Raw genomic sequence first — 15,757 nt, 5'->3', positions numbered from 1 at the left:
ATATTTTCGGTAGAGACAATCGGTCCCAATAGCATTATTCTTTCCCCAAATGCACATGAAAGATGACACAAATACTAACCCAAAACTGAGAGAGAGAGAGAGAGAGAGAGAGAGAGAGAGAGAGAAAAGAAGAAGAAGAAGAAAAGAAGAAGAAGAAGAAAATCACCAAAATGAGCAATTGGAGAATTTACCATCTATATACGAGTTGGAATATGAGCAATCTTGTGCCACTCTTCTCCCCCTTCTTTGCACATTTCCGTTAGAAGGGGACAACGGGTTATATTCAGAGATTGTAAATTCTTGAGACATTGAAAGTTTTCCAGTGAGGGCAAACTCCTCAGATTTCGGCACCAATAGAGCTCCAATGATTCAAGAGATGAAAAGTTACCCAACCACTCCGGTAGAGCTTCCAACTCAGCAAATTTATTAATTCCCAGGTTTCTTAAGGTAGTGAGGTGCCGAAGTTGATTGGGAAGGCACTTGAGCTTTGGCCATCCCCATAACTCCAGAGATTCTAGGGACATGAATGGGTAATGTTGCGGATTTCGAGCTTTGGCCAGCTCTGGCCAGGGGAAATAATCAAGCTCCTCTGAGAAGTGACCTACATCCAACGTTCGAAGGCTGGTCAAACAGAATTGCCCCTCCTCCCAAGCCCTCGCCCATCGTGAGTTACATCTGTCCAATTCCAGATGCTGAAGGGACGTGAGGTTGCGCAATTCAACTGGGCTGGCCTCCGTTAAATTGGAACACTCAATCATCTCCAATCTTACAAGGGTTGGTTGTCGCAACCCCTTAGGCAAGAATCTCAACTCCCTGCACCCTCGAATTGAAAGCTTTTGAAGTGACGTTTGGCAGCTGTTGAATTCCCCTCCAGTTTCTTCGCCTATGTACATCAGTTTAGGGCACTCTGTTATTCTTAAGGGCCTGTTTGGAAGCAGAATTGTGAAGGGGGATTATGATATCCCCCCTCCTAATACGTGGGGCCACGTATATGGCGTGGTTTGGGAAGCTGAATACCAGGGTGGATATCTTTACACAGTCCTTCGGTAATCCCTCCCAATACAGCCTGAGGGGGGCTTGGAGATAGCTAGGGTTTGAGCAAGCCATCTCGAATCCGCCCTAATCCCCCCATCATTCGGACCATCTTACCCCTTCTAATCCCCCTTACCCACCCCCACGCATCATTTCTGCCGCACTCTCCTCGGTCTCTTCTTGTTCGAAAAGAGAAATGGCCTCGAAGAGGTTTCTGGCGATTTGGTGCTTTTGGTCGATTTAGTTCGATTCACTCCAGGTATGAACAACATTCTTCGATTTGTTACTGTTTTTGTGCATTTCTGTGTTCGATTTTGTGTTGATTTATCATTCCAGCAGTGTATTTGTTCGATTTGATCTGTGGGTTTTGTGGGTGTGGACTCCAGGTACCATTTCTCTGTCTCTACTCTTCTTGGTCTGTGGTTGTTGGAACGAGAAGAAAGGCTGGAAGAGTTTTGTGGCGATTTGGTGCTTTGGTCGATTTCAGTTGGATTCACTCAGGTATGAACAGGAGTCTTCTATTTTGAACTGGTTCTGTTGTTTTTTAGGTTCGATTTGGTGGCCATTTTTTATTCCGGCAGAGTTTGGGTTCGATTTGGTTTGTGGGTTATGTGGGTTTGAACTGTTCGAAGTTGTCCGATGTAGGATGGTCCGAAGCTATGGGCGTGATATTGTGTGTTCCTTTTCTGTCTGTCGGGGGAACGGTTTCGAGCAGCCATAAGGTGAAGAGAGTGGCAATGGATCCCTCTATGGAGTGTCCAGTGACTATTAACCGTCTGCTTTTTTCATACTGCAAGAAAACACATACATCGAAAAATTAGTCCTAGTTTTCTAGAAGTTTGAAGCTACAGTAATCCCATGTTACATTGGATTTAGGTACGAGTATCGAGTACGGGTACGTCTCTAAGTCAGATTCAAATGATTTTCATATCAAGCAGACGAGATACGTCAAAACATTCTAATTTCGTTGATATTATCAAAAAAATAAAAGTATCTACAAAGTGAGAGTATTCATACAAAACATCTGAGTTTCGCACATACTTCATGATAAGTTTGGATTATGAAATACAGGCTTTGCTTCAACATTAATCGGACTCCCCCGGTAGAGGACAATGGAATTGGTCCCCAGAGATTAGTCAATGTGCACTTAAAATTACAAAATACATGTGCAAGATGAATATCTAACTATGTCGGACACGATTCCAGGCTCTTGTTCGAGTGTTGAGTGTTCGACATAAATATATTGTCATATATGTTTAGAAGAATGCAGAAAACAAAAATCCTAAGGAACTATCTCAATTAGGCCAAAATATTTGTTTTTATCATACCTTGAAACATTTATAGTACCCAAATTTCTTCTCAACCTATTAACAAGGTTGTAAACTTTTTCTCCATAGGAGTTGAACTCAGAGTCTCATTGTACCTAAAATTAGCTACACAACCGTTGGGCTAAATGCCACGTTAGAACTAAGCCTAATTAGCCTTTGGCTGAATCAACCAACCAATCAATAAATAGAACAATTCTGTACCCGCTGATATATTGATACCAGTTAATATCTTGAGAAGCCCTAGGCAAATAAATTAGAGAGGTGGTAGGAAATAAATGAGCGCCTCGGAAAAGTTCAATGCAATGATTATTTGTAATGCCTCTCTTACATGGTGTGAGACCTATGCAGACATGGAGCCCACATCATCTGAGAGGGCGTCACAAATAACCAAGATTTTTTCGAAGGGAAGGAAGGAAAGAACGTGAGATGAGAGAAGTGAAAAGGGTGGTGTAGGATTTTGTGTGATATTTTTTTTTATTTCTTTATTATAAAAAATGAGGAAGTGTCAAGTGAAATACACCTCATTAGTATATACCATAGAGTTGACTGTCTTTGATTCAACATGTAGAAGTAGACAACTTCCTTGCTTAGAATAACCAATACAATACTCCATAAAAGTGTAGCTTTCTGTATTAACCATACGAAGCAGAGGCGTACAAAATTTGAATTCTATAGGTCTACTGAGACAATAAGTAGGCATTTCAATGCTGTACTCCAAGCTGTCTTGCGCCTTCACCGAATGCTCCTAGAGACGCCCAACCCTGTACCTGCTAACTACGAAGACAATAGGTGGAATTGGTTTCAGGTATAGTCCTTTTGAATTGTTCATATGTCATTCCATTGTCAAGCTTTCCTCTTTTACTTCCACATATTCACTTACGTTAATACTCTTGTCCACTTTTGTTAGAATTGTCTTGGGGCCTTGGATGGGACGTACGTGCCAGTAAATCCCCCGGCCGCGGATAGGCCACGATATAGGTCGAGGAAGGGTGATATTGCTACTAATGTCTTAGGTGTTTGTACCCGGGACCTTAAATTTGTCTATGTATTGTCTGGTTGGGAAGGATCGGCCACAGACTCTAGAATCCTTGGAAACGCCATGGAAAGACCCCACGGTCTTAGAGTTCCCCGTGGTATGTTTCATATCCTAAGTTGTAGTTTACTTTGACTCCATTAAAGTTATCCACCCATCAATGTGTTGTCTTCCATTCGTTACAGGACAATATTACCTTGTTGATGCCGGCTACACAAATGGCAACGGTTTTTTAGCACCATACCGTGGACAGCGATATCACATTAACATTTGGAGGCAAGGTCACATGCCAATAAGCAAAGAGGAGTTCTTCAACATGAAACACTCTGCCGCTAGGAATGTCATTGAGAGAAGCTTCGGGGTTCTCAAGATGCGGTTTGCAATTTTGAGATCTCCCTCGTATTACCCTATAAGGACTCAATGTCGTATCATGTCAGCATGTTGTCTGCTTCATAACCTAATTAAGAGAGAGATGCCGAACGATCCCATTGAACACGAGTACACTGCGTGGGAACAAGCACATGTGAACGATGTCCCTGTTGATGATAACATTATTAACGTTGAGAGTTCCAATGAGTGGACTGCGGGGAGGGATGCTCTAGCGGCGGCCATGTATAACCATTGGTTAGCCAATGGTGGGGGACAAGTGGAGGGCATCCTTCCTTGATTGTATTTTCGTTTTGTGGTGTACAACATTGTAATTCTAATAATTCGAACTTGTTCGAAACTTATATTTGTGAACAACTTGTAACGTACTATTGAATTTGCCGGTATTTTTCATAACGTAATGTTTAAGGTCGTACTATTACAATTGTTGGCCACTTTTAAATGCATTTGCAGCTATGGCTACTAACGATGTGGAAGTAGTGGAAGTGGAAAGGCCTACAAAGCAAAAACGTAGGAGTTGGAGGAAAAGGGAGGAGGATGCACTAATGAAGTGCATGCTCAATGAAGCAGCACAAAAGTGGAAGGCCGATAATGGCTTCAAAACGGGTTACTTCACCCATTTGGAGAAGGAGTTAGAGAAAGTGCTCCCGGGTTGCAACCTTAAGGCAAACCCCCACATTGACTCTAAGGTGAGGTATTGGAAATGCGTATGGGCTAGAATTGTAGACATTACAAACCTAAGTGGTTACGGGTGGGATGCGGTCAACAAACGCATCGACGTGGACCAAGTTGTATGGGATGCGTATGAAAAGGTAAGTCCCCATCTTGAATTCCAATGCTTTAAATTGAATATTAAGGCATGAGAATTCGTAGTAAATTTTTAAATGGTTGTGTAGGCCTATCCTAAAAAGGCCCAAGGCTTGTATGGGAAGTCTTTCCCGTACTTTGAAGATTGGCAAACCATATTTGGCAAGGATAGGGCTACGGGGGCAGCCGCCGAAGATTATGACGAAATGGCGCGGCCGGATATTCCCAATGAAAGTGTGGAGCCACACAACTCTACTGACTTTTACGATGCCCTATTCGATAACTACGATCAACATCTCCCCAATACTCCTACAACTCCCGTAACTCCTACAACTCCCGTAACTCCCACACCTCATTCGTCACTCCCCACGTCCACTCCCCATGGGTCAATGCCGGCGGCCAATGCTGGAGTCCCAAACAAGAGAAAGAGGACAAGAATGGGTGATGCAGAGTTGCCCATCCATGCGAGCATGGACAATTTCTTCAAGTCAAGTACTACCTATATGGAGAAGATGGCCAATTCGTTTGGCTATGACAAAGAGTTATCCGCCCGACGCACGATGGTGAAAGATGAGTTGTCGAAGCTTGATATCACCTTGACAGAGAAGTTCAAGCTAAGTGCAGTAATCGTGCAAGCGGAAGAGAGGGTGGATGACTTCTATGGGACTAAGCCCGAGGAGAGGCAAGCTTTTGTGGAGGCCATCCTTGCCGGTGAAGTGTATGGTCCCATCTAGTGGCATTGAGGAATGAATGCCTTTTTGAAGTGGCTAAAGTACCATTATAAGCAAGAATGGTACTTTACCCACTTTTTTTGTAGTGGCATAATTAGGAAGCCTTTTGTTAATCCCTAATGAACATTTGCTGCCTTTTGTAATGTAATATGATACATGTGGATGCATAGTTTTTGCTAATATTTGGGAATGTATTATGAAGTATATATATGAACTAATGCACTATGATCTTAAACTTGGCAATTTTGTACATTTGATGCATACATTTTGTTAATATTTGGGGATTGTAATATGAAGTTTGTTTGCATGACAGGTTGTTTGCAACTAAAGTGAGTCTTACTAGGGCAATGATGAAGCGATTAATTCTTATTTAAGGTAGATACCGTGGCGGGGTAACGGTAGTTGCAGCCATTGAGTTCCCTAATGATGGAATTATATTGTCGGAGCCCATTGAAGGCTATGATGAAATTTTTCTGAGCCTCTGTCCACTTACTGGCAGCTTTGTGGAGCATGTGCAGAGTGTGTGTGTCTGTGTGATTAGGTGCAGTTCAACTGTCATAAAAATCCTACCTAAACTGATGATCCATGGCAATGATGAATCAATCCATTAATAGGGCAATGATGACAAAATACATTAGTTGTGATTAACGTAGAAACATTGGCGGGGTAACAAATGTTGCAGCCATGACTACCCTTGTGATAACAAATATATGATCTGAGCCCTGTCATAACTCCAATGCAGTGCATGAATCAATCCAGTTAAGTAAATGGCAATGAAGGAATTTTGAGCTGTTGGTTTCTATAGTGCTTATTGTAATTGCATAGAACATGAGGTGTACGAAAATGTGATGGTTCTGTTCAGTGTTTAGCTGTTGGTTTCTGTTCTGTAGCAGGTTCAGTTTTGGCCATATTCTTTCTGTTCTCAACTGTGGAAAGCAATTTTGTGCAGTTTTGGTACCCCTAATAGGGCAATGATGACAAAATTAGAATTTAAATTAATGTAGTGCCTTGGCGGGGCAACTTTTTGTTGCAGTCATGCATACCCTTGTGAATAAAAATACATGATCTGAGCCCTACCAGTCCAGTTTTCAGCTTTGTCCAATGGTGTCTCCAAATTGCAGTGTCCTCGGCGTGTCCCCCATGTGTCCTCTATAAATAAATAATTATTATGAATTAAAATACCACGTAGCGTGTCGAATACGTATTTGGGCGTGTCCCCATGTCCAATATGTGTTTGGTGTCTATGTTCTGTTCAGTTTCTTTTGGTTTCTGCAGTGGTGTTTGTAATGGCATAGAACTGGGTCATTTGGGCTATGATGATACTTCTATGTGCCTCTGAATCAATCCTGATAAGTAAATGGCTATGACGAAATTTTGCTGAGCCACCTGTTACTGACTTCCCAAACGACGCCATATAGCCAGGCCCACGGACTAGAAGGGGGATATCACATTTGAATCTGGGCTGTTTTCTGTTTACAGCAGTTTGATGTTCTGCAGTTTAATGTTCTGCACTTTCTGGTTTTGTGCTTGTTGTATATGGATTGTTATAGCTTAATTCTGCAGTTTTGAAGGGTCGACATTAGTACTGCTCTTTCCTGTTCATCAAAATGGCATGCAGTTTTGTAGTTTTTGGTTACTGCAGTTTTGTTCTGTTCTGGTGCAGCTATTTCTTATGTTATGGTTCTGCAGTATGGGAGGGGGTGTTCTGTGTGTGTGTGTGTGTGTAGCAGGTGCAATGTGTGTGTGTGTGTGTGTGTAGCATGTGCAGAGAGAGTGTGTGTGTGTGTCCAGTTTTCTGCTCTGTCCAGTTTTAAGCAAGCTGTATCTGTGTTGTCTTCCAGTTTGTTCTTCTATTCTAAGTGGTTCTTAATAAGGCAATGATGAAAAAATGACAATATAACTGAAGGTTGTGGCATGGCGGGGCAACTTTTGGTTGCAGCCATGCGTACCCTCTTGCGTTTCGTAATAATTTACTGAGCCCATTACGATTTTTGATCTGTCCACTTGATGAGTTGAAAGGTTTCTGCACTTCACATTATGTTCTGTTCTGGTTTAGTTTAGTTATGTTCTGTTCTGGTTCTGGTTCCGGTTCTGCTGTATTGTTAAGTTCAGGTTATGCAGTTTGTGGGCTGTTTTTGCAGGTTACTTAGTCATGTAGGAGGGGGGATATCATAATCCCCCTTCACAATTCTGCTTCCAAACAGGCCCTAAAGGTTACAGTTTTGGCAAGGGTTTTGTTTCTGTTTGCTAGACTGTTTCTGTTTGCAGTTTTGGCATGAGGTTGTAAACTAAATGGCTATGATGAATAAGTTCTGAGCCAAATGACATAAGAGAAGGCTATGGTCTCATGCTTCCTGAGCCTACTACGATTTCTGATTTGTCCACTTGAGGAGTTGAATGGTTTCTGCAGTTGACATTATATATGTACTGGTGTAGTTCTGAAGTTTTGTTCTGTTTTGCTTCTGCAGTTTGGTTAAGTTCTGGTACTGCAGTTTGGAGGGGGTGTAGTGTGTGTTTGTGTCAGGTGCAATGTGTGCGGCAAAGAGTGTGTGTGTGTGTGTGTTCAATTTTCTGCTCTGTCCAGTTTTAAGCAAGCTGTATCTGCTGTGTCCAATTAGCTGTTCTATATTCTAAGTGGTTCTGAATAGGGCAATGATGAAAAATTACAATATAAATGAAGGTAGTGCCTTGGCGGGGCAACTTTGGTTGCAGCCATGCGTACCCTCGTGCGTTTCGTACTAATTTTTTGAGCCCACTACGATTTCTGATCTGTCCACTTCAGGAGCTGAATGTTCTGTTGAGGTTCTGATCTGGTCTATGAAGCATGGATACGGGATACGGATACGACACGATACGGAACATTGAACATTCTATGATTCTTTTAAAAATTTCATTTTAACCCCCGCCGTATCCTAAACGTATCCTGCCGTATCCCCCACGTATCCCTCGCGTATCCGAAACGTATCCGAAATAAAAAATATTTAATTTAAATGCAGGATACTTATTTGCCGTATCCGATACGTATCGGGCCGTATCGGGCGCTGAGAAGCACCCCATCGATGCCGAGGTCATTAACTCGGCGCTTGGCTGCCTGCCTCTGCCTTGGCTGTCTTGTTTTGCTCGGGCGAGTCTTGTTTTGCTCGGGCGAATCAGCTTCTGCCTTGGGCATCTCTAGTTCTGCTCAGGCGAAACAACTTCTGCTCGGGCGAAACAACTTCTGCTCGGGCGAAACAACTTCTGCTCGGGCGAAACAACTTCTGCTCGGGCTGTTTCCACCTTGACATGCCTTAGGCCTCAAAGATTCCTTTATTTGGCGATTTATCTACAAAACATAACCAAAGCACTATACGAGCAAACACGTTAATAATAACTAAAAAGTAATTAAATTTGACTAAAACTAGATACTAGCGCACCCTACATTACATTCTCGGGTGCTTATCAAACGTGTATCCGTATCCCTCGCGTATCCGATACTCGTACGTGACTAGTTTTGGAGTATCCGTGCTTCATAGGATCTAGTTCTCCAGTTCTGTTTCTGTATGGTGTGTCTGGGTACTGTATTCTGTAGTTGAGTTTCTGTTCAGTTTCTGTTTTGGTATTTGAGACTGTTATTTTTGGTATGTCAGCTGTTTTTGAGACTGATTTTGAGACTGCTGGTGTGTGAATGTGGGGCCTGTGTATTGTCATGCTTTGGCATAGGTAATGCTGGCCACTATGGAGTGTGGGATGTTGTGTTTAAGTGTTGAGCATGCCAATCCAGTTTTCAGGTTTCTGTTCTGCATTGTTTTCGTGGGCTGGTTTTTAACATATGGCTATGACGAAACTTTTCTGAGCCACCTATTCACAGTGAAGCATCTAAACGAGCCTTTGACTGCTGGCTGTTTCTACAGTTTTTTGTGGTTGTTTGCTGTGTCCAAACTCTTGCTGCTGCAGCATGTGGCTGGCTGTGTTCCAGTTGTGGTTCCTGCAGTAGCCTTTTTGGGACACTGTAGTTTTTGGACAGTGCATGAAAACCTGCAGTTTGTGAACTCAAACAATGTATTTTTCAATACCAGATGCTGTTTTTAGGCTGTTTTGTTGTCAATTTGTAACTTATATGTTGGCCATGATGATATAAAACGAGACAATTTGAGGTGAGTCACTTATCTTGGCGGGACAAGTTATGAGGGCCAACAGTTCAATCACCGTTCGGCAACATAATTTGTAGCCAAGTAGTGCACAATGCCGGTCGAATATATCTGAGCCATATTTATTTGTAAGCATACTCTACATATTGTTTGACAATAAATATAGTTATTGTTGTATCCAACTAGATTTGCAATGAGAAGTCAAGACAAAGATAAGTTTTGGGTGGTTTTCATTGGCCGTAAACCGGGTATATATACAAGTTGGACGACCGCGGAACTACAAGTCAATGGATACGCGGGAAACTTGAAGAAAAGGTACAACACATTAGATGAAGCGGAAGAAGCATTGTTAGCATTTCATGAGGAAAGATACCGGCTAATTCAAGACATGGAGTTGGCCCGAACCAAACATCAATCAAATGACGGTGCTTCGACATCCACAAGTGCTTTGGAAGTTCAATACCAACCTAGTCTAACAACATACTTTGTTGTAATTTTTTTGTTAGGTTTCGTAAGTTGTATTTTATTGGCACATCTGTTCAATTCGGAGTAAAGTTGTAAGTTTTATTTCAAGAATTTGGACGAATTAGGTTGGGAACACTGTATAAGTTGTAAAAATTTCGTAAGTTGTATGTTTTATTTCATCAATCACGTTGGCATATTGTTTTTTGGATATTTTGTTCTCATAACTAACGTATGAAAGATATAAATTATTTGATGGTTCAAAATTTCACTTCAAAACAATAGTACAATACAGAGCCCCAACAGAAGTACACCCTCTCACATCCATACATAAAACAAATTAGGAAGCCCATTGATTTATTCGTCAACACATTTATTATCATAACTTCAATTTATTCTTCCAATGGCCGCCTTAAACTTCGAACTTCTAGTTCTCCTCGGAAACAAAGCAATAGGCCCATCGATTAAAATGGGGAAATTGCCTGTCCCGTAAATGTCTCAGATGTCGTTGATCCTACATATAAAAGTTAGGAAAACATTAACAAAATTTACAGACCAATACTTTATACAAAATTGAAAAAACATTGAAAAGTACTTACTTGGACAAATTCATTCCAAATTTCATTTGCCACCACTAGCTTGTTTTCATTTGGATTCCACCCGAACCCAGGACGCCTAAGCATAGCGTCTAGTATACGATAATCACTCTTCCATTTCTTGATCCTTCCTTCAATATGAATTTCGTTTATACCTGCTTGAGGGAAAGAAACTCGCATCTCATTTTTAAGAACTCCCAAGTAGGAAGGGCGAAACCCTCCGTTGTCGGTTCGCCAAACCCCCTGATCTACAAGGCTCGTAAGGTTTGTTAACAATGCATCCTCCTCCTCCTCGCTCCAAGCCCGGCGTGCCATTGAAATGATGAAGAAAATAAATTTACGAAATTAGGAAATGAATATGAGATGTGAGATGAGATATGGAAAATGAGTGCTATTTATAGAAACTTTGATATAATTAATTTGTTGAACCTACTACTCACATGAATTCAACTAACACCCACATGTTTCCAACCACCATCTACTCCCCATTCATTTTTATAAATTTTGGTTTTTTAAAAAATGCATAAAATTTCGGTTCTATTACACATTTTAAAAAAAAGAAAAAATTTCGTACTTTAAACATTATTAACTATTTTTATTCAACATTTTCAACAAATAACCAGTTCAAACATTTTAAAGAAAACTTATTTTATTTTATCCAAATAATCGGTACGTATTTTAACATTTTAAAATTTCATCAAGTATAAAAATATTTCTCATAAATATAATAAAGCACTTAAAAACGAAATGTAAATATTTTATTTATTTTATATAATTCTTATTATATTAGTTAGGCACATTTTCACCAAAAAAATATGTTGGCCACATGCAAATTCACCTAACAAAATTGTTGCACACTTTTTCAACTACCAAACAATGTATTTTTGCAACAAAAAAAATAAACAGAATTTTTATTTGCAAAAAACGATTTTTATCAAATTAAAACTGACTTTTTATTTTATAATATTATTAAATTATTACATTTTTTAGTAAAAATATATATTATGGATTAAAGTTTGAAAGATTAATTATATTTGTAATTATACATATAACATAATACATAATTAAGTATGAGACTGCACAAGGGTAAAAAAGTCATTTGACAGCTTTTTACATTATCCACCCTTCCTAATACCCCCTTTTTATCCTACATCCAAACCACGTACTATTTTATCCCCCCTTTCTAATACTCCATCCAAACCAATCACTATTTAATCCCCCCTCCATAAATATCACATCAATGCGGGCCATCCCTTATTAACCAATACCCCCTACTATCTAATCCCCCCTTCTTATATAATACCTCCAAACCTAATACCGCATCCAATCGAGCCCGCTATTCCCAGACGCTTTAGGGACTTGCCGCTTGTTTCTAACAAATGTTCAATTAGAGTATTGACATTTGTCGAATCCGGATCTACCACTATGGTCAAAGTGAGTCCATTCGCAAATATATCATAACCATACAACGCTTCCTCACAAATAGCTAAATTTTGAATGCATAACAAATGACCTGGAATGGTGATCAAGTTAGGGCATTTCTCGATATGCAACTCCTCGAGACGAGGAAAGAACTCCATTGTACTCGTGATTGCAGGAGGCAATGATGATATATCTAACCACTCTTTTAGCTTTCGCAAACCATGAATAGTGAGTTTTTTCAATGCCGGAAATACTCCTGGTGCTGGCACAGCCACAGTACTGCTACTACAACCAACAATTTGTCCCTCCAAACCATAGAATTCAGGACCAATTCTCTCCACATTATCCAAATTTTCCATTACAACGACTTCAAGTTTCGGAAGGTGTCCGAGTATTGGGATATCTTCACATGATTGGCAGTCGATTAATTCAATCTTCACTAAATTATGAAGCGTTTGATCATCTCTACTCCTCATCCATGATGCCAATTTTCTTCCTCCGAAATTTTTGAGAATTAAACCCCTAAGATTCTTGTGAGGTTTAAGTCCTTCCAACACATCCCCATCGTTAATGTCTGACGTTACATGGTTCCTATCCCAATGAAATTCCAACTTTGTAACTTTTGATTTTTCAGACATTTTAGCTCTTTCTGCTTCTTCCTTGTCTTTCACGTTTTGGAGATCATAAACACGTAATCTATCTCTCAGCTTGCTTAAGCTTCCGAGCTCTTCAATTCTATGGCCCTCGTCCTCACCCACAGAAAAGAATGGTAACGTCCGCAAAGAAGTCAAGCGGCCTATCATGGGTGGAATCATTTTCGTGCTAGCTTCTGCATCTTTCACGCAAAGATGTCTCAAGCTAACCAACTTATGAAATTCTGTTTGAATCTCTTCTAAAATATTTGAAGACGGTGGCAACATCAGTGTTTCCAAATTGTAGAGCTTGGTGATAGAATTGGGCATTTTTTCAAAAGAAGACTCTGAGAGGTCAAGATATTTTAGATGTATAAACTTGCATATAGAACGCGACAACTCTTTCCCATCAGATTCTATTAACTCTTCCCCATCAGACTCTCCAACAGATCTTATTAACGCTTTCCTATAAAATTTTACTTTCCGATCAGATTTTACTATACTCAAGGCACGAATAGATTTGACATCTTCCATATTTTGTGGGAGATTTCCAGTTAAAAATAGTGACCTCAATTTCCCAATAGTTCCATGTGAAAATTCTAACCTTGTTTCTTCCTTGAGACACAATGACAAATGTTGAACTTCGGGATGGTCTTTAACCGCACTAGCTTCCAAAGTCAAACAACTACCTTTTGAAACATCTAGAGCAAGATCATGCACAAGATCATGCATCTTGCAAGCAGTAACATCATTATACTCATCGAAGTTAACATCTTGAAATAGTGAATTACGCAACAAGGTATTGAAATAGTCATTGCCTACGTCTTCCATATCCAAATTCCCTTCTGAAAGAGACCGAAGATAACCTTGACCAGCCCAAAGCTGAATCAAGTTATCCTTAAATATTAATTTATCCTTTTGAAAAATAGAACAATAGGCAAAACATTGTTTCAAACTTGGGGAGGATAGGTGATGGAAACTAAGCCTTAATGCTGGAAGAATTTCACCCTCACTTCTCCATATTTCACTCTCCTCAATAGACTCCCATTCCGGTAGAGATTTCTTGTCGTACAGTAAACCTCCTAACGACTTTATCGCCAACGGCACACCCTTACACTTTTCTACCATTCTTCCACCAATTTCTACTAGAGTTTGAGTTTCTCTTGGTCCTCCATTTGCAAAAGCCCTTTCCCTAAACATGGTCCAACTATCATTAGCTGATAGTTTATGCAAAGGATGGGTAAGAGCTTGGGGCACCCGCATTGCGTATACCACATCCACACTACGGGTCGTAACTATAATTTTGCTTCCATTGGAGCCCTCTATACCTTTCAAAGAACTTATCAAATCTTCCCATATTTGTGGATTCGTATTCCAAACATCGTCTAATACGAGTAAGTATTTCTTTTCCTTCAGTTTCTCTCCAAGCTTTCTCACTATCCCTTCAATGCTTGGAATCTCTGATTTTTCTTGAAAAAGTGAACTCACCATCTCATTCAATAACCTTTCAACCTTGAAATCATCAGAGACGCAAATCCACATTTTGTTATCACCAAAATAATCCACAACCTTCTTATCTTTGTAAACTAACTGAGCTAGTGTGGTCTTTCCAAGCCCAGGGATTCCTACAATAGCAATGACAGATAAATCATCTTTAGAGCCGAGTAACATGTCTCTCACTACTACCACATCACCATCCCTCCCCACACAACGTGATTCGTCTACGAAAGGTGTAGTTTGCCTACGCTCACTAGGCGAAACTAAAGCACTCGTGAGTTGCACTGCTGGTCTAAGACCCATATCACGTGCTTCTTTACAAATTTCATCCAATAACGAATTGATATTGTTCACCCTATTGGCCATCTTGATACGAAATGCCAGCGGGTTAGAGGACGAGAAGAAGTTGCGTACCTTGTGCCTCATCCGGTTTCCTACCTCCAACTTCTTTCGAAGAGCTTCGTACGCAAACTCACCCAGCACATTCTCCACATCGCAGGTTACCGACGTGAGACTCTTGAGCCACTCTTTCAAGGCTTCTGATCCAATTTGGCCTTTGTCAGCATCACGTAGCAAAGCTTGGATGTTGTTTAACCTTCTTCGGAGCTTTTGGAGGCCTCCTTTGAAACCCCAAGCCAACTTAATCTGTTCCGTTGCAAGTGGAATCAAGGTAACCAGGCCTGCCTGAGCAGCAGGGAGGAGGACAGTTGCAGCCATGTTTTCCGTCTGAAAACAGAAACGATTGAGCTAGAGAGAAGACAAGACAAGGGTGTGGTGCCAGAGAAAAGAGGGCGCGCACTACTACAAAGGGCCGAATATTCTTAATGTGATTGGGGTCTTGGTCGTTGCCAACTGTTAAAGTGGTTGAGGTCTTGATCATTGCCACCTTTATCAATCAATAATGCTCCATATATACAGAAAGATTTACCGCAACCAGCCACAATTACGCGTTGAGCTTGCACCCTCCGTCCCATAATATTGTTCGGTTCGTACAATGATAACATAAAAATAATACAACTTTTGAAAGAAAAATTCAAATTTTTTTCAACAATTCACTTGATATCGATGAGTTCTTTTAATTTATGAAAAAAAAGTTTGAATTTTTTCTTTTAAAATCGAAATGCATTATTTTTAAGTTCTCATTTTGCAGACCAGATAAATATTTTAGGACAAAAGGAGTTGGTATTTTAACTTGTCAAAAAATGCCTTCTTAAGTTTCTACTAGTCACCTGTTGAAAAAGAAAATGTTTAGCTAGTCCCCCCTTTTTTTTCCAAACCCCAACACTACTATTGCTACTGCTCTATGTATTGTTTTTGTTTTTCCTTTCATTTTCTGGTTTTACATTTTATTTTCTTCCATAGTGGGAGGGAGGGAGAAAGTAATACAAAAACAATGCCTTGCGAATAGTAACTAAGCATATTAGGAGAGGTACGTACTAGAGCAAATAGTATTATTTTACCTTAGCTTCTGTATTGATGCTGTTGGAGAACGCTTTTTTTTTTGTCAATCAATAGAAGAGATCTTTTTTACATTAGATACAAAGTAGAGAGTATAAACTCGGGACATTACAGAGTCCACAAGACAACCAAGCCCAACAACTCAACCAATACAAGAAATAAGCCCGTAGAAATAAAGAAAGAAAGGAAAAGTCGGGAATCTCGAACCCCTGGTGGCCTCTTAGTGAGATCCAAGAGTCATGGCC

The 15,757-nt window shown here is 40.2% G+C and overlaps 3 protein-coding genes across 4 annotated transcripts; 1 reads left to right on the top strand and 2 right to left on the bottom strand.

Annotated features, from left to right (window-relative positions):
• Positions 1-191: 191 nt before the first annotated feature.
• Positions 192-14,934, bottom strand: LOC131322161 (putative disease resistance protein RGA3). Of its 2 annotated transcripts, none has more exons than XM_058353392.1 (2): positions 11,822-14,934; positions 192-970 (listed from the first exon to the last, which is right to left on the bottom strand). In XM_058353392.1, the coding sequence occupies exons 1-2, from the start codon at positions 14,769-14,771 to the stop codon at positions 954-956; spliced, it is 2,967 nt and encodes a 988-aa protein (XP_058209375.1). In that variant the 5' UTR covers positions 14,772-14,934; the 3' UTR covers positions 192-953. The 2 variants fall into 2 exon arrangements, 1 of the variants encoding a protein (XP_058209375.1); XR_009198718.1 differs by lacking the exon at positions 192-970 and adding an exon at positions 10,156-10,421 and having other exon boundaries at positions 10,507-14,934.
• On the bottom strand, positions 195-893 carry LOC131323947 (putative disease resistance protein RGA3). Its single transcript, XM_058355779.1, has one exon. It carries the CDS (start codon positions 891-893, stop codon positions 195-197), a length of 699 nt encoding a protein of 232 aa, XP_058211762.1.
• LOC131322164 (uncharacterized) lies at positions 1,281-5,454 on the top strand. Its single transcript, XM_058353400.1, has 3 exons — positions 1,281-1,533; positions 4,234-4,592; positions 4,677-5,454. Exons 2-3 carry the CDS (start codon positions 4,236-4,238, stop codon positions 5,319-5,321), a joined length of 1,002 nt encoding a protein of 333 aa, XP_058209383.1. The 5' UTR covers positions 1,281-1,533; positions 4,234-4,235; the 3' UTR covers positions 5,322-5,454.
• Positions 14,935-15,757: the final 823 nt, after the last annotated feature.

Source organism: Rhododendron vialii, chromosome 4a (genome assembly GCF_030253575.1).
Source record: "Rhododendron vialii isolate Sample 1 chromosome 4a, ASM3025357v1".
Lineage (NCBI taxonomy): Eukaryota > Viridiplantae > Streptophyta > Magnoliopsida > Ericales > Ericaceae > Rhododendron > Rhododendron vialii.
This window is presented reverse-complemented; position numbering and strand designations above follow the sequence as displayed.